Source organism: Pristiophorus japonicus, chromosome 19, assembly GCF_044704955.1.
Source record: "Pristiophorus japonicus isolate sPriJap1 chromosome 19, sPriJap1.hap1, whole genome shotgun sequence".
Taxonomy (NCBI): domain Eukaryota; kingdom Metazoa; phylum Chordata; class Chondrichthyes; family Pristiophoridae; genus Pristiophorus; species Pristiophorus japonicus.
In genome coordinates, this window is record NC_091995.1 from 1,219,282 (window position 1) to 1,247,228 (window position 27,947).

At 50.0% G+C, this 27,947-nt stretch overlaps 1 protein-coding gene across 1 annotated transcript; it reads right to left on the reverse strand.

Annotated features, from left to right (window-relative positions):
* Positions 1-1,360: 1,360 nt before the first annotated feature.
* Positions 1,361-27,092, reverse strand: LOC139230607 (heme-binding protein 2-like). The gene is made up of 6 exons (XM_070862426.1): positions 27,034-27,092; positions 21,305-21,383; positions 14,779-14,890; positions 13,430-13,563; positions 5,655-5,812; positions 1,361-1,460 (listed from the first exon to the last, which is right to left on the reverse strand). Exons 1-6 carry the CDS (start codon positions 27,090-27,092, stop codon positions 1,361-1,363), a joined length of 642 nt encoding a protein of 213 aa, XP_070718527.1.
* Positions 27,093-27,947: the final 855 nt, after the last annotated feature.

Genomic DNA, 27,947 nt, shown 5'->3' on the forward strand with positions numbered 1-27,947 from the left:
CGGTTTCTGTGTCACGTATCTGATGTAATCCTGTGTAATTATCACAGTGCTGTTTGTGGGAGCTTGCTGTGCGCAAACTGGCTGCCGCGTTTCTCACATTACAACAATGACTACACTTCACAAAGTGCTTCCTTGGCTGTAAAACGCTTTGGGAGGTCCGGTGGTCGTGAAAGGCGCTATATAAATCCAAGTCTTTCTTTCTTTCAATTGGCCGCTGCTTCCCAGGTGTAAGGATGAAATTAACAATAATCAGTCAGTGTTCAGGAAAAATAATAAAGCAAATTATTATTTAAATGGAGACTACAGAATGCTGCAGTACAGCGGGACCTGGGGGTACTTGTGCATGAAACACAAAAAGTTAGTATGCAGGTACAGCAAGTGATCAGGAAGGCCAATGTTGGTCTTTATTGCAAGGGGGATGGAGTATAAAAGCAGGGAAGTCCTGCTACAGTTGTACAGGGTATTGGTGAGGCCACACCTGGAATACTGCGTGCAGTTTTGGTTCCTTATTTAAGGAAGGATATACTTGCATTGAAGGCATTTCAGAGAAGGTTCACTCGGTTGATTCCTGAGATGAAGGGGTTGGCTTATGAAGAAAATTTGAGCAGGTTGGGCCTCTACTCATTGGAGTTTAGAACAATGAGAGGCGATCTTATTGAAACATACAAGATACTGAAGGGGCTTGACCATGTCGATGCAGAGAGGATGTTCCCCTCGTGGAGGAATCTAGAACTAGGGGGCATAGTTTCAAAATAAGGGGCCACCCATTTAGAATGGAAATGAGGAGGAATTTTTTCTCTCCGAGGGTTGTAAATCTGTGGAATTCTATGCCCCAGAGAGCTGTGGGGGCTGGGTCATTGAATAAATTTAAGGTGGAGATAGACAGATTTTTGAGTGATAAGGGAATAAAGGGTTATGGGGAGCGGGCAGGGAAGTGGAGCTGAGTCCATGATCGGATCAGCCATGGTCGTATTGAATGGCAGAACAGGCTCGAGGGGCCGTATGGCCGACTCCTGCTACTATTTCTTATGTTCTTATGTTCGCACTCCCGATCACTGTCCCAGAAATCACTGTCCCAGGAAGGGTGAGTGCACGTAATTCAGTGATCGGGGCGTGTGGATGTCCTCTTCGCACTCGAATCGGCTGCTCACTGAGTACTGACCACTGGGAGGAGGTACAGAGAGTCAGAGGGGGGAAACCAGGGGGAAGGAGTGAAACAGATCCAGCAGTGAGGAGGACAGGAGAGGGGAGGCGAGTTGAGCGAGGCAGCGAGAGATCGGGCGGGTAACTGTTGGTGTTTCGTGCCCTCCCGATCAGTCGGCTGGTGGTGTGCTGCAGGATGTGATGGGGCTCGGCGGCATCACACCAACAAGTATGGCCTCCTGTACCTGCTGCTACACTTGGGTGTTCCCCGGGCCAGGTACCACACCTCGGTGTGTCGATTGAGGAATGTCAGCGGGCTGCGGAGGGAACAACAGCAAAAGTGACAAATTACTCAGCACAAAACCCTCGCCATTTGCTCAACAGCTTCCTCAACAAACTGTGTTCATGCACCTCGGCCCCAAGCAGCGGAAGGGGCAAAGGGAGTAATGGGATTAAACAGTGTTCCCCATTCACCCACCTCCATCCCCTGTCCCCCCGTTACCCCTCACCGGCCCCCCGTTACACCTCCCTCCGTCCCCGTTACCCCTGCCCGTCCCCGTTACCCCTCCCCCGTCCCCGTTACCCCTGCCCGTCCCCGTTACCCCTCCCCCGTCCCCGTTACCCCTCCCCGTCCCTGTCCCCCCGTTACACCTCCCCAGCCCCCCGTTACACCTCCCCATCCCCGTTACCCCTCCCCCTGTCCCCATTACCCCTGCCCGTCCCCGTTACCCCTCCCCCGTCCCTGTCCCCCCGCTACACCTCCCCAGCCCCCCGTTACACCTCCCCGTCCCCATTACCCCTCCCCCTGTCCCCATTACCCCTGCCCGTCCCCGTTACCCCTCCCCCGTCCCTGTCCCCCCGCTACACCTCCCCAGCCCCCCGTTACACCTCCCCGTCCCCGTTACCCCTCCCCCTGTCCCCATTACCCCTGCCCGTCCCCGTTACCCCTCCCCCGTCCCTGTCCCACCGTTACCCCTCCCCCGCCCCCATTACCACTCCCCGTCCCTGTCCCACCATTACCCCTCCCCCGCCCCCGTTACCCCTCCCCCGTCCCTGTCCCACCGTTACCCCTCCACGGCCCCCCGTTACCCCTCCCCATTACCCCTCCCCCTGGCCCCGTTACCCCTCCCCACCCCTGTCCCCCCGTTACCTCTCTCCCGCCCCTGTCCCACCGTTACCCCACCCCCGCCCCCGATACCCCGCCCCGTCCCCGTTACCCTTCCCCCATCCCCGTTACCCCTCCCCGTCCCCGTTACAGATCCCCGTTACCACGCCCCGTCCCCGTTACCCTTCCCCCGTCCCCGTTACCCTTCCCCCGTCCCCGTTACCCCGTCCCCATTACCCCTCCCCTGTCCGCGTTACCCCTCCCCCATCCCCATTACCCCTCCCCGTCCCTGTCCCCCGGTTACCCCCTCCCTGTCTCCGTTACCCCTCCCTGTCCCTGTCCCCCCGTTACCCCTCCCTGTCCCCGTTTAACTAATTTACTGGAATTCTTTGAGGATATAACGAGCATGGTGGATAGAGGTGTACCGATAGATGTGGTGTATTTAGATTTCCAAAAGGCATTCGATAAGGTGCCACACAAAAGGTTACTGCAGAAGATAAAGGTACGCGGAGTCAGAGGAAATGTATTAGCATGGATAGAGAATTGGCTGGCGAACAGAAAGCAGAGAGTCGTGATAAATGGGTCCTTTTCGGGTTGGAAATCAGTGGTTAGTGGTGTGCCACAGGGATCAGTGCTGGGATCACAACTGTTTACAATATACATAGATGACCTGGAAGAGGGGACAGAGTGCAGTGTAACAAAATTTGCAGATGACACAAAGCTTAGTGGGAAAGTGCGTTGTGTAGAGGACACAGAGAGGCTGCAAAGAGATTTAGATAGGTTAAGCGAATGGGCTAAGGTTTGGCAGATGGAATACAATGTCGGAAAGTGTGAGGTCATCCACCTTGGGAAAAAAAACAGTAAAAGGGAATATTATTTGAATGAGGAGAAATTACAACATGCTGCGGTGCAGAGGGACCTGGGGGTACTTGTGCATGAATCCCAAAAAGTTAGTTTGCAGGTGCAGCAGGTAATCAGGAAGGCGAATGGAATGTTGGCCTTCATTGCGAGAGGGATGGAGTACAAAAGCAGGGAGGTCCTGCTGCAACTGTACAGGGTATTGGTGAGGCCGCACCTGGAGTACTGCGTGCAGTTTTGGTCACCTTACTTATGGAAGGATATACTGGCTTTGGAGGGGGTACAGAGACGATTCACTAGGCTGATTCCGGAGATGAAGAGGTTACCTTATGATGATAGATTGAGTAGACTGGGTCTTTACTCATTGGAGTTCAGAAGGATGAGGGGTGATCTTATAGAAACATTTAAAATAATGAAAGGGATAGACAAGATAGAGGCGGAGAGGTTGTTTCCACTGGTCGGGGAGACTAGAACTAGGGGGCACAGCCTCAAAATACGGGGGAGCCAATTTAAAACCGAGTTGAGAAGGAATTTCTTCTCCCAGAGGGTTGTGAATCTGTGGAATTCTCTGCCCAAGGAAGCAGTTGAGGCTAGCTCATTGAATGTATTCAAATCACAGATAGATAAATTTTTATCCAATAAGGTAATTAAGGGTTACGGGGAGCGGGCGGGTAAGTGGAGCTGAGTCCACGCCCAGATCAACCATGATCTTGTTGAATGGCGGAGCAGGCTCGAGGGGCTAGATGGCCTACTCCTGTTCCTAATTCTTATGTTCTTATGTTCTTACTCCCTCCCCTGTCCCTGTCCCCCGTTACCCCTCCCTGTCCCCGTTACCCCCTCCCCCGTCCACCCTCCCCTGTTCCCCCATTACCCCCCCGCCCCCGTTAACCCCTCCCCCATCCCCGTTACCCCCTCCCCGTTCCCCATTACCCCCTCCCCGTTCCCCCATTACCCCCTCCCCATCCCCCATTACCCCCTCCCCAATCTCCCATTACCCCTCCCCATTCCCCCATTACCCCTCCGCCTCGCCCCATTACCCCCTTCCCCATTACCCCTCCCCGCCCCCCCATTACCCCTTCCCCATTCCCCCATTACCCCTCCCCATTCCCCCATTACCTCCTCCTCCTGCCCCCGTTCCCCCTCTCCCGTTCCACATTCCCCCATTTTTCCCTCCCTGTTCCCCCTCCCCCCGTTCCCTCGTCCCCCCGTTCCCCATTTCCCCCTCCCCGTTCTCCCGTTACCCCCTCCCCGTTCCCTGTTACCCTTCCCCCATTCCCCTCCTCGCCCCACCGTTACCCCTCCCCCATCCCTATTACCCCTCCCCGCCCCGGTTACCCCCTCCCCCATTCCCCTCCCCGTTCCCACTTTACCCCTCCCTGTCCCCCGTTACCCCTCCCTCGTTCCCCCGTTACCCCCTCCCCCATTCCCCCATTACACCTCCCCGCCCCCGCCCCGTCCCCCCGCCCCGTCCCCCGTTACCCCCTCCCTGCCCCCTCCCCGTTACCTCCTCCCCCGCTCCCCCACTACCCCTTCCCCGTCCCCCCATTACCCCCTCCCCCGTTTCCCCACCCCATTCCCCCATTCACCCCTCCGCTGTTCCTCCTGCCTCCGTTCCCCCATCTCCCGTTCCCTGTTCCCCCATTTTCACCTCCCCGTTCCCCCTCCCCGTTCCCTCGCCCGCCCGTTCCCCCTCTCACATTCTCCATTCCCCATTACCCCCTCCCCATTCGCCCATTACCCCATTACCCCATTCCCAATTCCCCTCCTCGCCCCCCCGTTTCCCCCTCCCCGCCCCCCTCCCCCTGTTCTCCCGTCCCCCCTCCCCCGGTTCCCCGTTCCCCCCTCCAGTTACCCCATCCCTGTTCTCCCCTCCCCCTTTCCCCCTCCCCTGTTCCCTCCCTCCTGTCACCCGTCCCCCCTCCCCATTCCCCCGTCCCCTCTCCCCCGTTTCCCTCCTCCCCATTCCCCATTCCCTCTCCCCTCCCCCATTCCCCCTCCCCCTCGCCGCCGTTACTCCCTCCCCTGTTACCCCTCCCCAGGTTCCCCTTTCCCATCCCCATTCCCCCATAACCCCTTTCCCCCATTGCCCCCTCCCTGTTTCCCCTCCCCATTCCCCCCTCCCCTGTCCCCCTGTTCCCTCCTCCCCCGCTCCCTCCTCCCCGTTCCCTCCTCCCCTATCCCCCTGCTACCCCCTCCCCCGATCTCCCCGTCCCCCTGTTCCTCCCTCCCCATTTCCCATTCCCCCATCTCCTGTCCCCCAGTTCCCCCCGTTCCCTCCGCCCCTGCTTCCCCGCTCCCCCGTTCCCCCTGCCCCGCACCCCCTCCCTTGCACACCCGCTCCCCCTTCCCCGCTCCCCCCTTACCCCGTCCGCTCCCCCGTTCCCCCTTTCCCCCTCCCCGCTCCCCCGTTCCCCCTGCCCCGCACCCCCTCCCCTGCACACCTGCTCCCCCTTCCCCGCTCCCCCCTTACCCCGTCCACTCCCCGTTCCCCCTTTCCCCCCTCCCCCGCTCCCCCCTTGCCCCCCAACTCCCCCGGCATGATCCCTACCTGTTATAACGCGCCGTGTAGAAACGATCCCACTGGAACTGCTCCCCTTCCCGAAGCAGGCTTTCGTACAGCTTCTCTGAGATCCGCCGTTGATTGAAGAACCAGCCCTCGTACGATTTCACAAACATCGCCATTGGGGGGAATCGCTTCAGGAACACCTACAATGGAAAGGAAAGGTTAGTATCACGCTGGGTGTGCCCCGGGGTTGCACCTGTCACTGGCCCCCTGACCCCCGCTCCCAGCACTGACAGACAAGTGACGTTGCCCTGGGTGATTGAAGACGCAATCGGCTGCTGAGCAGGACGAGTTTCCTGGCGTGTCGGGGAGCAGGGGGCGATGAGGCAGCGGGGAGGTGGAGGTAGGCTGAGAGAGGCCACAAATTTCAAAATTAACAGGGACCCCTGCATCCACCAACTCCCCCCCCCCCCCCACCCGTCGGAGTACGCTGTCGTTCACACCCCTACCCCAGGCCCCGCAAGGGGTCCCCGAGCCTCCACAAGCCCCAGGCCTCAGCCTCTCCCCACTGGCATCCACTGCCAAAGCCCTTGTCTGGTGCTGAGGTTAAGCCCAAGGTCCATTGCCTCGGGTCCAACATCCCACTCACGTCAGTCCTTCATATTTCTGCCTGGCCGGGAGAAGGTGCCTGGGAGTTCAAATGGCTCGGGCCTGATGCTGGGGAAAATCTGCAAAATGAAATAGACAGGCTAAATGAGGTGTCAAAGATTTGGCAGATGGGAGTATAATGTTGGAAAGTGTGAGGTTATGCACTTTGGCAGAAAAAAATCAAAGAACAAGTTATTATTTAGATGGAGAAAGATTGCAAAGTGCTGCAGTACAGCGGGACCTGGGGGTACTTGTGCATGAAACACAAAAGGTTAGTATGCAGGTACAGCAAGTGATCAGGAAGGCCAATGGAATCTTGGCCTTTATTGCAAAGGGGATGGAGTATAAAAGCAGGGAAGTCTTGCTACAGTTATACAGGGTATTGGTGAGGCCACACCTGGAATACTGCGTGCAGTTTTGGTTTCCATATTTACAAATGTATATACTTGCTTTGGAGACAGTTCAGAGAAGGTTCACTCGGTTGATTCCAGGGATGAGGGAGTTGACTTATGAGGAAAGGTTGAGTAGGTTGGGCCTCTACTTATTGGAATTCAGAAGAAAGAGAGGTGATCTTATCGAAACGTATAAGATTATGAGGGGGCTTGACAAGGTGGATGCAGAGAGGATGTTTCCACTGATGGGGGAGACTAGAACTAGGGGGCATGGTCTTAGAATAAGGGGCCGCCCATTTAAAACTGAGATGAGGAGGAATTTCTTCTCTCTGAGGGTTGTAAATCTGTGGAATTCGCTGCCTCAGAGAGCTGTGGAAGCCGGGACATTGAGTATATTTAAGACAGAAATAGACAGTTTCTTAACCGATAAGGGAATAAGGGGTTATGGGGAGCGGGCAGGGAAGTGGAGCTGAGCCCATGATCAGATCAGCCATGATCGTATTAAATGACGGAGCAGGCTCGAGGGGCTGTATGGCCTACTCCTGCTCCTATTTCTGATGTCCTTATGTGATGTTTTGCTGCGGAGATCGGTCACAATGGGGACGGTGACTACACCCGAGGGGCAAAGACACGGCGATGACAGCAACTGAGGTGCGGAAGTTGGGGTGGGTGGGGGGGTGGCGGAGTCACCGCCACGGTGATGTCATCACGGCGCCGTGTCACCTCGGCTCTTCCCTTCACTTAAAAGGGCGCGCCCCTGCGATTTTTAAACTTTGGCCCACTGGGCCCCGGGGGAGGGTTTCAGTTGGCAGCCCAGCTGAACCCGGGGGGGGGCATAATTGTCGGGCCAGAGACGGCAGGCGGCCGACAAAAAAAAAACATGGCGGCAGTGTCAGTGCGCCCGCCTCTTTAATGGAAGCTGCACTGTCGCTGGAGAAGGCCGCAGCCTCACTGGACCACCGGGGAAAAGCTTGTTTTAGCACCCCCGGGCGGGACGAAGATTTCCGAGGGGATTTTCGGGGTTAACAGGCCTTAAGGAAAGGGGCAATTTCGACCCTTCATCCATGCCCAGAGCAGCTGTTGGATACCAAATGTTTGCACAGTTTGGCAGGTCACGATGCACTAAAGAACAGCGTGGTCCTTGAACCTTCTTCCTACTTGGGATTGGATGGCTCAATAACAGGATCATTATTAACCAAGAGGCTGGGATCCACAGGTTAACTAATATGGTCTCATTACAGTTTGGCGAATGTTTGGTGTGGAGGTGCGGCAAGAGATCGTGGCGGAGGTGCGGCGAGTGTTTTTGTAGTGGAGGAGCGGTAAGAGATCGTGGCAGAAGTGCGCCGAATGATGTTACAGGGCCCAGAAGAGCCGAGGGCCCAGGGGCAGCACAGGTCAGCCCACACTGTGCGATATGTGAGCGCACTGGGTCCATGCAGCAGAGCAGGTCTCCAGCCGTCCTGGTTAACCCTTGCCACTGGATAAAGGCCGAGCTCTGTCAAGCCCGTGTGGTGGCTGATGTGTGACGGTCACCACACGTTAAAACAATCCAGGCTCAGGCATCTTCCACCCTTCAATTGGAATTCAGGACTGGAATATCGGGTCCATCGAAACACCTGTGAACTCGTGGAAGCAAGTCATCCTCGTTCGAGGGACCGCCTATGATGATGGTCGAGGGAAAGCGCGTGGTGTGTTGGGAGCTCCTTGTTAGAATCAAGGGGGTCCAGATAACATCTGACGGACAAAGTCCTCTCTCTGTTATTTTAGTGGAGGCATCAACCCAATTTGAAAATATAATAGCATGGATATAAGATTGGCTGACAAAACAGAAAACAGAGAATCGGGATAAATGCTTCATTCTCTGGTTGGCAATCAGTAACGAGTGGGGTGCCGCAGGGATCAGTGCTGGGACCCCAACTATTTACAATCTATATTAACAACTTGGAAGAGGCGACTGAGTGTAACGTAGCCAAGTTTGCTGACGATACAAAGATGGGAGGAAGGGTAATGTGTGAGGAGGAAATAAAGACTCTGCAGGAGGACATAGACAGGCTAAGTGAGTGGGCAAGAATTTGGCAGATGGAGTATAATGTTGGAAAATGTGAGGTCATGCACTTTGGCAGAAGAAAATCAAAGAGCAAGGTATTATTTAAATGGAGAAAGATTGCAAAGTGCTGCAGTACAACAGGACCTGGGGGTCCTGGTGCATGAAACACAAAAGGATAGTATGCAGGTACAGCAAGTGGTCAGGAAGGCCAATGGTATCTTGGCCTTTATTGCAAAGGGGATGGAGTATAAAAGCAGGGCAGTCTTGTTACAGCTGTACAGGGTATTGGTGAGGCCACACCTGGAATACGGCGTGTAGTTTTGGTTTCCATATTTACGAAAGGATATACTTGCTGTGGGGGCAGTTGAGAGAAGGTTCACTCGGTTGATTCCGGAGATGAGGGATTGACTTATGAGGAAAGGTTGAGTAGGTTGGTCCTCTACTCATTGGAATTCATACGAATGAGAGGGGATCTTATTGAAACATATAAGATTATGAGGGGGCTTGACAAGGTGGATGCAGAGAGGATGTTTCCACTGATGGGGGAGACTAGAACTAGGGGGCATAATCTTAGAATAAGGGGCCTCCCATTTAAAATTGAGCTGAGGAGGAATTTCTTCTCAGAGGGTTGTAAATCTGTGGAATTCGCTGCCTCAGAGAGCTGTGGAAGCTGGGACATTGAATAAATTTAAGACAGAAATAGACAGTTTCTTGAACGGTAAGGGATAAGGGGTTATGGGGAGTGGGCAGGGAAGTGGAGCTAAGTCCATGATCAGATCAGCCATGATCGTATTAAATGGCGGAGCCGGCTCGGGGGGCCGTATGGCCTACTCCTGCTCCTATTCCTTAAGTTCTTATGTTCAATTAAGGCAAAACGGGTTCATGGCGCCAGATCTCTTCCGAGCCTTGTACCCAACAACAACTTGTATTTATATAGCGCCTTTAACATCGTGAAACATCCCAAGGCGCTTCACAGAAGGATTATGAGATAAAAAAATTGACACCAAGCCACATAACTATAAATTAGCACAGGTGACCAAAAGCTTGGTCAAAGAGATAGGTTTCGAGGAGTGTCTTGAAGGAGGAAAGAGAGGGAGAGAGGCGGAGAGGTTGAGGGAGGGATTTCCAGAGCTTGGGGCCCAGGCAGCTGAAGGCACGGCCACCGATGGTGGAGCGATTATAATCAGGGATGGTCAGGAGGGCAGAATTAGAGGAGCGCAGACATCTCGGGGGGGGTTGTGGGGCTGGAGGAGATTACAGAGATAGGGAGGGGCGAGGGCCATGGAGGGATTTGTAAACAAGGAGGAGAATTTTGAAATCGAGGCGCTGCTTAACCGGAAGCCAATGTAGGTCGGCGAGCACAGAGGAGCGGGACTTGGTGCAAGTTAGGACACGGGGAATCCGAGTTTTGGATCACCTCTAGTTTACGTAGGGTAGAATGTGGGAGGCCAGCCAGGAGTGCCTTGGAATAGACAAGCCTAGCGGTAACAAAGGCATGGATGAGGGCTTCAGCAGTGGATGAGCTGAGGCAGGGGCGGAGACGGGTGATGTTACAGAGGTGGAAATAGGCGGTCTTAGTTATGCTGCGGATATGTGGTCACAAGCTCATTTCAGGGTCAAATGTGACACCAAGTTTGCGAACAGTCTGGTTCTTCACCCCAGGTGAAACTGAACCTCTGCCTGATGATCCGATGACCCCAAGGGTGCCCCCCCCACCCTCCCCGATGACCCCAAAGGTGCCCCCCACACCGGCCCTCCCCCCCGTCCCGACCCCATCGGAATACCCAGGAGTGGTGAGCTCCTGCGTAGGATGGGTGCACAAGCCAATTTCAGGGCAACTCTGGGTATGTACGCACTTCGGGAAGTTAGAGCGGGGTGGGTGGGACAGGCCCCTCGAAATGGCACACTTGGCAAATGGCTGGTTACCGCAATCTGGAAAATTGATCAATGAGGGAGGAAAGGCCCGATCTTCATCAGTTCACCTGGGGAATGCTGGATATCAGGGACCTGATTGGCAGTGCCACGCTAAGGGGCCTGAAGGCAGGAAACATCTTGTATGAGGGAATTCCTGCATCTGCATCTCGGTGGCTAAACAACATAACATAAGAACATAAGAAAAAGGAGCAGGAATAGGCCATAGGGCCCCTCGAGCCTGCTCCGCCATTTAATACGATCATGGCTGATCCGATCATGGACCCAGCTCCACTTCCCTGCCCGCTCCCCATTACCCCTTAATCCCTTAACGGTTAAGAAATGTCTATTTCTGTCTTAAATTTATTCAATGTCCCGGCTTCCACAGCTCTCTGAGGCAGAGAATTCCATAGATTTACAACCCTCTGAAAGAAGAAATTTTTCCCCTTCTCAGTTTTAAATGGGCAGCCCCTTATTCTAAGATTATGCCCCCTAGTTCTAGTCTTCCTCATCAGTGGAAACATCCTCTCTGCATCCACCTTGTCAAGCCCCTCATAATCTTATACGTTTCGATAAGATCACCTCTCATTCTTCTAAATTCCAATGAGTAGAGGCCCGACTTACGCAACCTTTGCTCATAGGTTAACCTCCTCATCTCCAGAATCAACCTTGTGAACCTTCTCTGAATTGCCTCCAAAGCAAGTACATCCTTTCGTAAATATGGAAACCAAAACTGCACGCAGTATTCCAGGTGTGGTCTCACCAATATCATGTACAACTGTAGCAAGACTTCCCTGCTTTTATACTCCATCCCCTTTGCAATAAAGGCCAAGATTCCATTGGCCTTCCTGATCACTTGCTGTACCTGCATACTAACCTTTTGTGTTTCATGCACAAGTACCCCCAGGTCCCTCTGTGCTGCGGCACTTTGCAATCTTTCTCTATTTAAATAATACCTTGCTTTTTGATTTTTTTCTGCCAAATTGCATGACCTCACACTTTCCAACATTATACTCCATCTGCCAAATTCTTGCCCACTCACTTAGCCTGTCTATGTCCTTTTGCAGATTATTTGTGTCCTCCTCACACATTGCTTTTCCTCCCATCTTTGTATCGTCAGCAAACTTGGCTACGTTACACTCGGTCCCTTCTTCCAAGTCGTTAATATAGATTGTAAATAGTTGGGGTCCCAGCACTGATCCCTGCGGCACCCCACTCGTTACTGGTTGCCAACCAGGGAATGAACCATTTTTCCCGACTTTCTCTTTTATGTTAGTTAGCCAATCCTCTATCCATGCTATTATATTAATCCCAACCTTGTGAACTTTAATCTTGTGCGGTAACCTTTTATGTGGCACCTTGTCAAATGCCTTCTGGAAGTCCAAATACACCACATCCACAAAGGGTCGGAGACCAAGCATAATCAGGACCCATCGACATATCCGCCCCACCCCTGTTTTTCTCTACCAAGCCCCAATCCAGTTACAACGCCTAAAAAGCCGAAGGGAATTCATGGCCAATGTCTCCGAATCATAGAAGTTGACAGCACGGAAGGAGGCCATTTCGGCCCATCGTGTCCGCGCCGGCCGACCAAGAGCTACCCAGCCTAATCCCACTTTCCCGCTCTCGGTCCGTAGCCCTGTAGGTTACAGCACTTCAAGTGCACATCCAGGTACTTTTTAAATGTGGTGAGGGTTTCTGCCTCTACCACCCTTTCAGGCAGTGAGTTCCAGACCCCCACCACCCTCTGGGTGAAGAAATTTCCCCTCAAATCCCCTGTAAACCTCCCCCCAATTTAATTCTACACCCCCTGGTTATTGACCCCTTTTCTAAGGGAATAGGCCCTTCCTATCCACTCTATCCAGGCCCCTCATAATTTTATACACTGCAATAAGGCCTCGCCCTGAACTAACGGAGAGAGGGCTGTGAAGAGAACACGTCAAACGGTTGTCAGCTAATATCACTAGTAGGGAGCTCGAGCCCCACGTACCCTGGTACATAAGAAAATAAGAAATAGGAGCAGGAGTCAGCCATTTGGCCCCTCGAGCCTGCTCCGCCATTCAATAAGATCATGGCTGATCTGCTCCTGGCCTCAACTCCACTTCCCTGCCCACTCCCCATAACCCTTGACTCACTTATCTTTCAAAAATCTGTCTATCCGCACCTTAAATATATTCAATGACCCAGCCTCCACAGCTCTCTGGGGCAGTGAATTCCACAGATTTACAACCCTCTGAGAGAAGAAATTCTTCCTCATTTCCGTTTTAAATGGGCGACCCCTTATTCTGAAACTATGCCCCCTAGTTCTAGATTCCCCCACGAGGGGAAACATCCTCTCTGCATCCACCTTGTCAAGCCCCCTCAGAATCTTGTACTTTTCAATAAGATCACCTCCTAGTCTTCTAAACGCCAATGAATATAGGCCCAACTTGTTCAACCTTTCTTCATATGACAACCCCCTCATCTCAAGAATCAACCTCGTCAACCTTCTCTGAACAGCCTCCAATGCAAGTATATCCTTCCTTAAATACGGAGACCAAAACTGCACGCAGTACTCCAGGTGCGGCCTCACCAATACCCTGTACAGTTGTAGCAGGACTTCCCTGCTTTTATACGCCATCCTCTTGCAATAAAGGCCAACATTCCATTTGGCTTCCTAATTACTTGCTGTACTTGCCGGTATTACCAGTTCACATGTTGACAGGGTGTGAGAGTACCCGGTGGCAAGAATATCTCAGTTTTGCCAGCAAGGCTCCTAGTCTCCACAGATACGATGGATGCTGGAGTCTGTCACTGGAAGAGGTGCAAAAAGCCACACTCACGGCTGTGTCCCTGGGAGCTGGGGGATTGGTGAAATATCTTCTGGGAACCATAGAATATACAGCTGTCTCTCGGGGCAAGCCATTGATATTCCTGAAGGTGGTGAGGATAGGTGCAGTCCGCTCTAACTGAATACCTGGGGAAACACGAAGACAAGTCATCAGCTCTAGGTTAACCTGTACAGCCCAGAATCACACTCAGACAGCATGTTAACCAGGTCACTACTGACACCAGGGCAGCCTAGAAACACATTCAGCCAGCACTTCACAACAAGAAAGTAATTAAATTAAGCTGCTTGCTCCTTGATTGTAAACAGAATGTTATCACTATGGTAACCATCTTGGTTTAACTCATTGGACTTGGTTGTGTTTCACTTTATTTTGGCTCAGTGTACCTTAGCTTGATATTGTTTGGTTTGGCTCGACATGGCTTTGTTTGGTTTAAATTAGTTTGGTTTGCTTTGGTTTGGTTAGTGTGGGTTGGTTTGGTTTGGCTTAAGAACATAAGAACATAAGAAATAGGAGCAGGAGTAGGCCATACGGCCCCTCGAGCCTGCTCCGCCATTTAATACGATCATGGCTGATCCGATCATGGACTCAGCTCCACTTCCCCGCCCGCTCCCCATAACCCTTTACTACCTTATCACTCAAAAATCTGTCTATCTCTCTCTTAAATTTATTCAATGACCCAGCCTCCACAGCTCTCTGAGGCAGCGAATTCCACAGATTTACAACCCTCAGAGAAGAAATTCCTCCTCATCTCAGTTTTAAATGGGCGGCCCCTTATTCTAAGACTATGCCCCCTAGTTCTAGTCTCCCCCATTAGTGGAAGCATCCTCTCTGCATCCACCTTGTCAAGCCCTCTCATAATCTTATACATTTCGATAAGATCACCTCTCATTCTTCTGAATTCCAATGAGTAGAGGCCCAACCTGCTCAACCTTTCCTCATAAGTCAACCCCCTCATCTCCGGAATCAACCTTGGCTTGGCTTGAATTAGTTTAGTTTGGTTTGGCTGGTTTTGAATTAGTTTGGTTTGGCTTGGCTTGATAGTTTGGTTTGGTTTGATTTGATTTGGCTTGAATTAGTTTGGCTTGGCTTGGGTTTAATTAGTTCGGCTTGGGTTGATTGGATTTGGCCTGAATTAGTTTGGCTTGGCTTGGGTTTAATTAGTTCGGCTTGGGTTGATTGGATTTGGCCTGAATTAGTTTGGCTTGGCTTGGTCCTCTTTGCTTTGGTTTGTTTGAGCTGGATGTGTTTTCCTTAGCTTGCTGTTTTTTCTTGGGTTGTATGTAAATCAAGCCTCCCAGGGCTCTTGTTCATTTAGCTCACGATTTTCCGCCATTGCCTACCTGGTTCATTTTTCTTATGAAAGTATTCCTTTAGGCGGGCGATAGCTTGATAACTCTGCTCATTGGAAGCAATAAAAGTCCCAATCCACATACTGGGTTCGTAGATACGTGTCTGTTGGGAAAAACACAATGTCAGCACTGGTGCACTTGCTCAGGCTGCACTTTGCTCAGTCTAAATATCAATGGCTCACATCTTACTGGCCCACCAATGTGGCACTTTTATGAAAGACTTTCATTTACTACTTATACAATTTTTTTAACACTCACCAAATGCTAGATGGATCTTTATGTCATTTTTACAAAGAATCAGCCTGTATTTCTACACCGCCTTTCATAACCTTGAATAAGTAATCAGGAAGGCAAATGGAATGTTGGCCTTTATTGCAAAGGGGGATGGATAAAAGCAGAGAAGTCCTGCGACAACTGTATAGGGTATGGGTGAGGCCACACCTAGAGTACTGCGTGCAGTTTTGGTCTCCTTATTTAAGGAAGGATATACTTGCATTGGAGGCAGTTCAGAGAAGGTTCACGAGGTTGATTCCTGAGATGAAGGGGTTGTCTTACGAAGAAAGGTTCAGCAGATTGGGCTTATACTCATTGGAGTTTAGAAGAATGAGAGGTGATCTTATTGAAACGTATAAGATTCTGAGAGGGCTCGACAGGGTAGATACAGAGAGGATATTTCCCCTCATGGGGGAATCTAGAACTAGGGGGAATAGTTTCAGAATAAGGGGCTACCCATTTAAAATGGAGATGAGGAGGAATTTCTTCTCTCAGAGGGTCGTGAACCTTTGGAACTCTCTACCCCAGAGAGCTGTGGAGGCTGGGTCATTGAATATATTTAAGGTGGAGATCGACAGATCTTTGAACGATAAGGGAGTCAAGGGTGATGGGGAGCGGTCAGGGAAATTGAGGCAAGGTCAGATCAGCCATGATCTTATTGAATGGCGGAGCAGGCTCGAGGGGCTCCTATTTCTGATGTTCATCCACTAATATCCAGCATTGTAAAGTCAGCGGCAAAAGCTCAAAGGTCAGGTACAGATGGAACACGGAGCTGACTGACTCTCGGCGCTTTGTGATGGTTGGTCCTTATTTTTCTTTCTTGTTATTTTTAATTTGCCATTGCATCTCCAAAAACATCTTGGCCCTGAAATTGTGGTCGGAGGCTTCCCGTGGGTGGATGCCTCCAACCACAGAAATATTTACGGAAGTATCTGATGGTCCCAGAGGAATGAACACTTGCGGTCTGAGTCCTCCAGGTGCAGCCCAGCGTAAGAGCCCACATATTCCAGGAGCATCTGTGCAGCCTGGGATCACATGGGCCAGGATCAACCAATGAAAATGGCCTGTCCCCATTCACAGTAATTGTGAGTTTCGTTTGTACGGAGATCCATTCAATTTCATGACCACTGGAATCTTGGCCTGTATTGCAAAGAGGATGGAGTATAAAAGCAGGGAAGTCTTGCTACAGTTATACAGGGTATTGGTGAGGCCACACCTGGAATACTGCGTGCAGTTTTGGTTTCCATATTTACGAAAGGATATACTTGCTTTGGAGGCAGTTCAGAGAAGGTTCACTCGGTTGATTCCGGGGATGAGGGGGTTGACTTATGAGGAAAGGTTGAGTAGGTTGGGCCTCTACTCATTGGAATTCAGCAGAATGAGAGGTGATCTTATCGAAACGTATAAGATTATGAGGGGCTTGACAAGGTGGATGCAGAGAGGATGTTTCCACTGATGGGGGAGACTAGAACTAGGGGGCGTAATCTTAGAATAAGGGGCCGCCCATTTAAAACTGAGATGAGGAGGAATTTCTTTTCTCAGAGGGTTGTAAATCTGTGGAATTCGCTGCCTCAGAGAGCTGTGGAAGCTGGGACATTGAATAAGTCTCTGAATAAGACAGAGATAGACAGATTCTTAACCGTTAAGGGAATAAGGGGTTATGGGGAGCGGGCAGGGAAGTGGAGCTGAGTCCATGATCAGATCAGCCATGATCGTATTAAATGGCGGAGCAGGCTCGAGGGGCCGTATGGCCGACTTGTGCACCTACTTCTTATGTTCTTATGTTCTAAGAATGTGGATACTCCCAAAACACACATAAACATTTTAAATAAGTAACATACACACCATATATTTAAAATTAATTGAGGTTGAATTTAATTAAATGCTTTAGACAAAAATGTATTTTTTCGAGAAAAAAAATTAAATGTTTTAATAAACTCACCTTAATGAACAGGGTTTTTAATATAAAAATTAATGATAACACTTTATTTTTCTATTTTTTTAAAACTCTTACACTGATACAGCTTTTAGCAGGTGTAAGAGTTTGAAGGACATTCGCTGGGCAAGACTTGAGCATATAGCCGAAATCTCCACTTGCAAAAGCTCGTCTCCCGGGGATGCATGTTCGCAAGTGCCGTATTTAGGTGATTTGCCGTAGAGAGAGTGCAACGAAGGTTCACCAGACTGATTCCTGGGATGGGGGGGATTGTCCTATGAGGAGAGATTGAGCAGACTGGGCCGAGTTTAGAAGAATGCGAAATGATCTCATTGAAACAGACACAATTCTTACACGGGCTTGACAGGTTAGATGCAGGATAGATATTTCCTCTGACTGGGGAGTCTAGAACCAGGGGTCACAGTCTCAGAATAAGGGGTCGTCCATTTAAGACTGAGATGAGGAGAAACTTCTTCACTCAGAGGGTGGTGAATCTCTGGAATTCTCTACCCCAGAGAGTTGTGGAGGGTCAGTCGTTGACTATATTCGAGACAGAGATCAATAGATTTTTGGATATTAAGGGAATCAAAGGATAGCTATCAAACTGGAACAATACAGAGGAGGATTTCCTGGAGTGCATAGGGGATGGTTTTCTGGACCAATATGTCGAGGAACCAACTAGAGAGCTGGCCATCCCAGACTGGGTGTTGTGTAAAGAGAGAGGATTAATTAGCAATCTTGTTATGCGAGGCCCTTTAGGAAAGAGTGACCATAATATGGTAAAATTCTTCATTAAGATGGAGAGTGACACAGTTAATTCAGAGACTAAGATCCTGAACTTAAAGAAAGGTAACTTCGATGGTATGAGACGTGAATTGGCTAGGATAGACTGGCGAATGATACTTAAAGGATTGACGGTGGATAGGCAATAGCAGACATTTAAAAATCACATGGATGAACTTCAACAATTGTACATCACTGTCTGGCATAAAAATAAAACGGGGAAGGTGGCTCAACCGTGGCTAACAAGGGAAATTAGGGATAGCGTTAAATCCAAGGAAGAGGCATATAAATTGGCCAGAAAAAGCAGCAAACCTGAGGACTGGGAGAAATTTAGAATTCAGCAGAGGAGGACAAAGGGTTTAATTAGGAGGGGGAAAACAGAATATGAGAGTAAGCTTGCAGGGCACATAAAAACTGACTGCAAAAGCTTCTATAGATATGTGAAGAGAAAAAGATTAGTGAAGACAAATGTAGGTCCCTTACAGTCAGAATCAGGTGAATTTATAATGGAGAACAAAAAAATGGCACACCAATTGAACAAATACTTTGGTTCTGTCTTCACTAAGGAAGACACAAATAACCTTCCGGAAATACTAGGGGTCCGAGGGTCTAGCGAGAAGGAGGAACTGAAGGAAATCCTTATTAGTCAGGAAATTGTGTTAGGGAAATTGATAGGATTGAAGGCCGATAAATCTCCAGGGCCTGATAGTCTGCATCCCAGAGTACGTAAGTAAGTGGCGCTAGAAATAGTGGATACATTGGTGATCATTTTCCAACATTCTATAGACTCTGGATCAGTTCCTATGGATTGGAGGGTAGCTAATGTAACCCCACTTTTTGGGAGGGAGAGAGAAAACGGAATTATAGACCGGTTAGCCTGACATCGGTAGTGGGGAAAATGTTGGAATCAATTATTAAGGATGAAATAGCAGCGCATTTGGAAAGCAGTGACAGGATTGGTCCAAGTCAGCATGGATTTATGAAAGGGAAATCATGCTTGACAAATCTTCTAGAATTTTTTGAGGATGTAACTAGTAGAGTGGACAAGGGAGAACCAGTGGATGTGGTGTATTTGGACTTTCAAAAAGCTTTTGACAAGAGATTAGTGTGCAAAATCAAAGCACATGGTATTGGGGGTAATGTACTGACGTAGATAGAGATCTGGTTGGCAGACAGGAGCAAAGAGTAGGAATAAACTTATCCTTTTCAGAATGGCAGGCAGTGACTAGTGGGGCACCGCAAGGTTCAGTGCTGGGACCCCAGCTATTTACAATATACATTAATGATTTAGACGAAGGAATTGAATGTAATATCTCCAAGTTTGCAGATGACACTAAGCTGGGTGGCAGTGTGAGTTGTGACGAGGATGCTAAGAGGCTGCAGGGTGACTTGGACAGGTTAGGTGAGTGGGCAAATGCATGGCAGATACAGTATAATGTGGATAAATGTGAGGTTATCCATTTTGGTGGCAAAAACAGGAAGGCAGAATATTAACTGAATGATGACAGATTAGGAAAAGGGAGGTGCAACGAGATCTGGGTGTCATGGTACATCAGTCATTGAAAGTTGGCATGCAGGTACAGCAGGTGGTGAAGAAGGCAAATGGCATGTTGGCCTTCATAGCGAGAGGATTTGAGTATAGGAGCAGGGAGGTCATACTGCAGTTGCACAGGGCTTTGGTGAGGCCACACCTTGAATATTGTGTTCAGTTTTGGTCTCCTAATCTGAGGAAGGACATTCTTGCTATTGAGGGAGTGCAGCGAAGGTTCACCAGACTGATTCCCGGGATGGCAGCACTGACATATGAAGAAAGACTGGATAGACTGGGCTTATATTCACTGAAATTTAGAAGGATGAGAGGGGATCTCGTAGAAACATATAAAATTATGACAGGATTGGACAGATTAGATGCAGGAAGAATGTTCCCGATGTTGGGGAAGTCCAGAACCAGGGGTCACAGTCCAAGGATAAGGGGTAAGCCATTTAGGACCGAGATGAGGAGAAACTTCTTCACTCAGAGAGTTGTGAACCTGTGGAATTCTCTACCGCAGAGAGTTGTTGAGGCCAATTCGTTGGACATATTCAAAAGGGAGCTAGATGTGACCCTTACGGCTAAAGGGACCAAGTGGTATGGAGAGAAAGCAGGAATGGGGTACTGAGGGAATGATCAGGCATGATCATATTGAATGGTGGAGCAGGCTCGAGGGGCCGAATGGCCGACTCCTGCTGCTAATTCTTATGCTGTTATGTTCTTAACATACAGGCTGCTTGAGCAGAAAAGGCCATTTGTTCATTTTCCCTCTTTTCTTATTGACACCAATTTTAATGGCAGAGTCTTGGCTCATGCTGCACAGCCCTCCAACCCTACCCCAAAAATCTTAATCATGGAAATTAGAGCTAGGCCCATTCAGAGTGAAATCAGGAAGCACTTTTTCCACACAAAGTATCGTGGAAATCTCGACCTCTCTTCCCGTTCCCCCTCCCCCAAAAGGCTGTGGATCCATTAGAATTTTCAAGACTGAGATCAATGGATTTTTGTTTTGTTGTTTTGGTGTCAAGAGATATGCAGAAAATGCGGGTCGAGGAAGTTTAAGTACGGATTAGTTATGGTTTAGTAGAATGTCAGAATAGGTTCGAGGAGCTGAATGGCCTCCTCCTATTCCTATGTAAGAAATAGGAATGTTGTACTGAGGGCCAGTGTAAAACGACCTTATCTTTGCTACCACTGGACAGAGCAAGAATCGCAGATCTCAGTTCTCCACATTCGATCATTTAAACAACAACAACAACTTATATTTATATAGAGCCTTCAACATAGTGAAACGTCCCAAGGCGCTTCACAGGAGTATTATGAGATAACAAAAATTCACACCGAGCCACATAAGGAGAAATTAGCGCAGGTGACCAAAAGCTTGGTCAAAGAGGTATGTTTTATGGAGCGTCTTGGAGGAGGAAAGAGATGTAGAGAGGCGGAGAGGTTTAAGGAGAGAGTTCCAGAGCTAGGGGCCCAGGCAGCTGAAGGCACGGCCACCGATTGTGGAGCGATTATAATCAGGGATGGTCAGGAGGGCAGAGTTATAGGAGTGCAGATACCTCGCGGCGGGGGGAGGGTTGTGGGGCTGGAGGAGATTACAGAGATAGGGAGGGGTGAGGGCCATGGAGGAATTTGAAGACAAGGATGAGAATTTTGAAATCGAGGCGATGCTTAACCGGAAGCCAATGTAGGTCAGCGAGCACAGGGGGTGATGGGTGAACGGGACTCGGTGCGAGTTAGGACACGGGGCAGCCGAGTTTTGGATCACCTCTAGTTTACGCAAGGGTAGAATGTGAGAGGCCAGCCAGGAGTGCGTTGGAACAGTCAAGTCTGGAGGGAGCAAAGGCACGGATGGGAAAGGATGGATAAAGTAACATATTGATGCGTGTAGATAGGAAAGTGAGGTGGGAGCTAATTTCAGAACGCATTGATGTCCACTGATGTCTGAGTGTGGTTAGTTTGATTAGCACGCGGTGCCTATGCAAGATTACCTCATAATCTGAACTCCTGCACATGGACACGAAGGAGTAACACTGCTGAACCTCGCTGCAATAGTACGGCCTTCGTTGTCTGCAAAATCCAACGGTGGCATTTAATCCTTACAGGTCATTGCACCATGAGTCAGTCAACCACATTGAAACCCATTCCTAATAAGAACATAAGAAATAGCAGCAGGAGTAGGCCATACGGCCCCTCGAGCCTGCTCCACCATTTAATACGATCATGGCTGATCTGATGATGGACTCAGCTCCACTTCCCTGCCTGTTGGGGAGCGTTTCCAGAGCAAAGGCACCTGTGGCAAAATGTTAGAATTAAATATGTGTGGCAGGACATGTATGAAGATGGCTACCAGTAATTCAGCGAAGCACTAAGGGAATGCAGCAAGCAGAAATGGACCACATTCCTAGTTACTGATAATTGCCGTTTCTCACACGGGAATACACAGAAAAGATCAGCTCAGCAGATGTCTCTAATCAACAGGCTTCCAGGCCCCAGACAAGATGTCCCGGTAGAATAATAGAACAATAGTACTCCTGTAACAGGATTAAGATAAGGAAACTACTCAAAGACAGCACCCAAGGACAGTAAGATAAGCGGGGGACCTGGACAATGTCAGAAGACCATGAGTAACCCTTAGTACCACATGAGGCGATCACATAGCCACCTAATGTTTAGAGACCAATTCTATTGGTCTAATTGAATCTATATGTAATCTATAATCAATATGATTGGATAGTGTCCAGCCGAAATGGGCTGATGTAACTGTAGTAAACTGTTGTAAAACATATAAAAATCCATGAAATCCTTAGTTCAGCGGAGAGAGGTGCCTGGATGAACCAGTGGCTTCATCTCCCCGCCGGCGTGATAAACCGTTTTGATGTATGGAACTGACCCAGAGTGACGAGTGATTCTTGGAGGGAACATTCGTGCTAACACTGCCCACTCCCCATAACCCCTTAATCCCTTATTGGTTAAGAAACTGTCTATCTCTTTGTCTTAAATTTATTCAATGTCCCAGCTTCCACAACTCTCTGAGGCAGCGAATTCCACAGATTTACAACCCTCTGAGAGAAGAAATTCCTCCTCATCTCAGTTTTAAATGGGCGGCCCCTTATTCTAAGATTATGCCCCCTAGTTCTAGTCTCCCCCATCAGTGGAAACATCCTCTCTGCACCCACCTTGTCAAGTTCCCTCATAATCTTATATGTTTCGATAAGATCCCCTCTTTCATCTGAATTTCAATGAGTAGAGGCCCAACCTCCTCAACCTTTCCTCATAAGTCAACCCCCTCATCCCCGGAATCAACCGAGTGAACCTTCTCTGAACTGCCTCCAAAGCAAGTTTATCCTTTCGTAAATATGGATGGTTTCCCTAGGGAAATAGTGGAAGCAGTTAATATGGATTCATTCAAATACAAGTTAGATAGATTTCTTCCTCAAGACAATTCTGCCTATCTGGGTGGGTCCGGTGTGGGCGATGTCCGTGGCTCCAACCCATTACTGAAAATGAGTTGGATAAGGTGGTTAAAAAGGTAAACGGAATGCTTACCTTTATTGGCCGAGGCATAGAATATAAGAGCAGGGAGATTATGCTTAAATTGTATAATACTTTGGTTAGGCCACAGCTGGAGTACTGCGTGCAGTTCTGGTCACCGTGTTATAGGAAGGACGTGATTGCACTGGAGAGGATGCAGAGGAGACTTACTAGGATGCTGCCTGGAATGGAGAATCTTAGTTATGAGGACAGATTGGATAGGCTGGGTTTGTTCTCATTGGAACAGAGGAGGTTGAGAGGAGATCTCATTGAGGTGTACAAAATATTGAGTGGATAGTAAGGGCCTATTTCCATTGGTGGAGGGGTCTATTAGGAGGGAGCATAGATTTAAGGTGTTTAGTGGAAGGTTTAGAGAGGGTTTGAGGGGGAGCTTCTTTACACAGAGGGTTGTGGGGATCTGGAACTCGCTGCCTGGAAGAGTGGTGGATGCAGAAACCCTCACCACTTTTAAGAGATGGTTGGATGGGCACTTAAAGTGCAGTAACCTGCAGGGTTACAGACCTAGAGCTGGTAATTGGGATTAGACTGGGTGACCTTTTGTTGGACGGTGCAGATATAATGGTAAGTACTGCAGGGAATAGAATACGGCCAGGGTGATCTCCTGGACTAGTGTCGATCGCCTGGATGGGTCGGAGAGGAATTTTCCCAGATGTTTTCTCCCTAAAATTGGCCTGTGTTTTTATCTGGTTTTTGCCTCTCCCAGGAGATCACATGGCTCCGGTTGGGGCAGAGTGTAGAATGTTTCAGTGTGAGGGGTGTCGCAGTTGTGTGAGGCGGACTGGTTGGGCCGGGTGCTCTTTGCCTTTCCGTCATTGTTCATAGGTTTATATGTAGCCTTCAGGGCTGGTGCCCGAGAGCCGTGCAGCTCTTTGTCGGCCGCCGTGGACACGATGGGCTGAAATGGCCTCCTTCTGCGCTGTACATTTCTATGTTTCTATGTTACCTTAAATGAGCCTATTAAGCCCCGCCCAGTGCGTTACCCAGCCCAATTAAATGGAGCGGGTCTGGTGACACCATTCATGGTGCCTTTTCAGCTGGGATATTTAAAGGGGCCCTGGCCACATTAGATTTGAAGTTTAATCTAACATAGTGCTGTCAGTGTTCTACGGCATTGTGTGGATGCAGAGAGGATGTTTCCACTAATGGGGGAGACTAGAACTAGGGAGCATAATCTCAGAATAAGGGGCCCCCATTTAAAACTGAGATGAGGAGGAATTTCTTCTCTCAAGGGGTTGTAAATATGTGAAATTTTCTGCCTCAGAGAGCTGTGGAGCTGGGTCATTGAATATATTTGTGCTTGTTTTCTGCATGCACTTGGCGATGAGACTTGAGGCGCTCAGCGCCCTCCCTGATGCACTTCCTCCACTTAGGGCAGTCTTTGGCCAGGGACTCCCAGCTGACGGTGGGGATGTTGCACTTTATCAGGGAGGCTTTGAGGATGTCCCTAGTAACATTTCCTCTGCCCACCTTTGGCTCGTTTGCCATGAAGGAGTTCTGAGTAGAGCGCTTGTTTTGGGAGCCTCGTGTCAGGCAAGCAAACAATGTGGCCTGCCCAGCGGAGCTGATCAAGTGTGGTCAGTGCTTCGATGCTGGGGATGTTGGCCTGGTCGAGGACGCTAATGTTGGTGCGTCTGTCCTCCCAGGGGATTTGTAGGATCTTGCAGAGGCATCGTTGATGGTATTTCTCCAGCGAATTGAGGTGTCTACTGTACATGGTCCATGCCTCTGAGCCATACAGGAGGGCGGGTATTACTACAGCCCTGTAGACCATGAGCTTGGTGGTAGATTTGAGGGCCTGGTCTTCGAACACGCTTTTCCTCAGGCGGCCGAAGGCTGTGCTGGCGCACTGGAGGCGGTGTTGAATCTCCTCATCAATGTCTGCTCTTGTTGATAGGAGGCTCGCGATGTATGGGAAATGGCCCACATTGTCCAAGGCTGCGACATGGATCTTGATGACTGGGGGGCAGTGTTGTGCGGCGCGGACAGGCTGGTAGAGGACCTTTGTCTTACAGATGTTTAGCATAAGGCCAATGCTTTCATATGCCTCAGTAAATACGTCGACTATATGGTAATGATGGTGAAAGGAATGGCTTGGGCATTGTAGGGATGCTTCATGGAGTTGGTGTGGGGTGGTGCCAACCTGATGCATCATGTGGTAGCCAGGGTGTACAGCGTCAAGTGAAGCAAATGTGGCCATGCTGAGGCCATCCCTGGCTTCCCGGGCAGCAATATGCTCAGGCGCTGATGCCCTCTGTCCTGTGCAGCATCAGGTGATCGCGGAGAAGGTTGGTGTTTTTTTGGTGCTGCTGGGGTGCCTCGTACTGCTGGTGTTGGGGCTGATCGCGGTCAGCTTCTGAGGACCAAGGTGAGACAATATAAGCGGCACCCCTTGCCTGGATGAGTGCAGATCCAACAACGCTCAAGAAGCTCGAAACCATCCAGGACAAAGCAGCCGCTTGATTGGCCCCCCATCCCCCACCTTCAACATTCACTCCCTCCACCGCCGGCGCACCGTGGCTGCAGTGTGTACCATCTACAAGATGCACTGCAGCAACTCGCCAAGGCTTCTTCGGAGGCACTTCCCAAACCCACGACCTCTCCCACCTAGAAGGACAAGGGCAGCAGGCGCATGGGAACACCACCACCTCCACGTTCCCCTCCCAGTCACACACCATCCCGACTTGGAAATATATTGGCCGTTCCTTCATCGTCGCTGGGTCACAATCCTGGAACTCCCTAACAGCACTGTGGGAGCACCTTCACCACACGGACTGCAGCGGTTCAAGAAGGCAGCTCACCACCACCTTCTCCAGGGCAATTAGGGATGGGCAATAAAGGCTGGCCTTACCGGCGATGTCCACATCCCAGGAACGAACAACAAAAAAGAAATGTAGAAGGAATAGTTGACAGGTGAAGTATGGGTGACAGAAGCAATCTGTCAGTGGTGAGAGAGTTCTTCCAATGAGGTGAGACTGGCTGGACACTTTGCTGGAAAGACTTGTAGGCTGCAGAATCGGTGCCAGAAATCGAGTGCGCAACATCTTCTGCCTGAGGAAAGTGATCATCTGCCAGGTGAGAGCTTTTACTGTACATTTGTTGCTGTCAAGTAATCAGCTGTAGCTTTGGCCACTGAACTCCTGCCTCAGGCTGACAGACCCGCTGTCAAAACTGACAACCTTCCCACCCCACCCGCCACCGATCATGCCCGCTATCATCCCGGGAAATTATGGCCGATATTTCGGGATACAGCATTTGAGTAATTTGAGACCTGACGTGTGGTGAGTTGCAGCATGCTCTGGAGTTGTAGCCAGGCCCTCAAATCTAGCACCAAGCTCATGGTCTACAGGGCTGTAGTGATACCCGCCCTCCTGAATGGATCAGAGACATGGACCATGTACAGTAGACACCTCAAGTCGCTGAAGAAATACCACCAACGATGTCTCCACAAGATCTTGCAAATCCCCTGGGAGGACAGATGCACCAACGTTAGCGTCCTCGACCAGGCCAACATCCCCAGCATCGAAGCACTGACCACACTTGATCAGCTCCGTTGGGCAGGCCACGTCATTCGCGTGCCTGACACGAGACTCCCAAAGCAAACGCTCTACTCGGAACTCCTTCATGGCAAGCGAGCCCAAGGAGGACAGTGGAAACGTTACAAGGACACCCTCAAAGCCTCCCTGGTAAAGTGCAACATCACCTGGGAGACCCTGATCAAAGACTGCCCTAAGTGGAGGAAGTGCATCCGGGAGGGCGTTGAGCACCTCGAGTCTCGTCGCCAAGAGCATGCAGAAATCAAGCGCAGGCCTCGGAAGGAGCGTGCGGCAAACCTGTCCCACCCTCCCTTACCCTCAACAACTATCTGTCCCACCTGTGACAGGGACTGTAATTTCCATATTGGACTGTTCAGTCACCTGAGAACTCACTTTTAGAGTGGAAGCAAGCCTTCCTCGATTTTGAGGGACTGCCTATGATGATGATGGTAAGAGATGGATTGTGAGGATTAGACACCAACCCCATTATCGTTGGATCATGGGACTCCCAGGATGGAAAAGGTGAGCGGGATGGGCGCCTGGTCTTTTATGGTCCAGGAATTGCTACATTCATTCCGGCAGTCGCGGATCTTTGGTTTTAACTGATATTGATAATGCGAATGGTTACTTACAACTGGGCCAACACGCCCTGAGACAGCAGATGCAACATCACCACAAACAATGGAAGCATTTTATCAGCTGGCCTGTGTCCAAGATGTGATCACTGTGCGCTGGAGATCAGAGAAAAATCAAATAGATTAGCACCTACTTGTTACTGGTTAATATTTCTTACCAATTCATTTCCACCTCCCCCTCCCCTTTCCCTCCTTGCTGCGGTTCAAGTTCCACAGACCCCCAGGGCCCTCCAGTCCTCCTTAAGTGGCTATGATTAAATTGTGAGCCTTGGCAGAGAGTATTGGAAGGCTAACTTACTGTTGTGGCATCTCTGCTGAGGACAATCGCTTTTTCACTTGAACAGCCACATGTGCACCGCCAACAAGGTGGGCGGGCGGCCGGGGGTGGGGGGGGGGGGGGGTGAGGGGCGGGTGCGGGGGTAATGTGAGAGGGAGCGAGGGAGGACTGGTATAGAGCCATCAGGAGCAGGAACCTTATCCCAGAAACACAGAAGGAAATTGAGTTCAACTGACTTCGAAAGAAAGTCTTGCATTTATATAGCGTGTTTCACCACCACCGGACATCTCAAAGTGCTTTACAGGCGATGAAGTACTTCTGGGGCTGTGGTCACTGTTGTAATGTGGGAAACGGGGCAGCCAATATGCGAACATCAAGCTCCCACAAACGGCACTGTGATAATGACCCAGATAATCTGTTTTTGTTATGTTGATCGAGGGATAAATATTGGCCCAGGACATCGGGGATAACTCTCCCGTTCTTCTTCGAAATAGTGTCATGGGATCTTTTACATCCACCTGAGGGAGTAGACTGGGCCTCGGTTTAACATCTCATCTGAAAGACGGCACCTCTGACAGTACAGCGGTCCTTCAGTACTGCCCCTCCGACACTCCCTCAGTACTGCCCCTCCGAC

Excerpts from the sequence above, each read along its gene's own strand:
- LOC139230607 (XM_070862426.1), bottom strand. The coding sequence starts at position 27,092 with ATGCTTCCATTGTTTGTGGTGATGTTGCATCTGCTGTCTCAGGGCGTG. Across the intron at positions 21,384-27,033 it reads CAGGGCGTGTTGGCCCAGTT|ACAACGAAGGCCGTACTATT; the intron begins GTAAGTAACCAT and ends TGGATTTTGCAG. Across the intron at positions 13,564-14,778 it reads TCATAAGAAAAATGAACCAG|GTATTCAGTTAGAGCGGACT; the intron begins GTAGGCAATGGC and ends GTGTTTCCCCAG.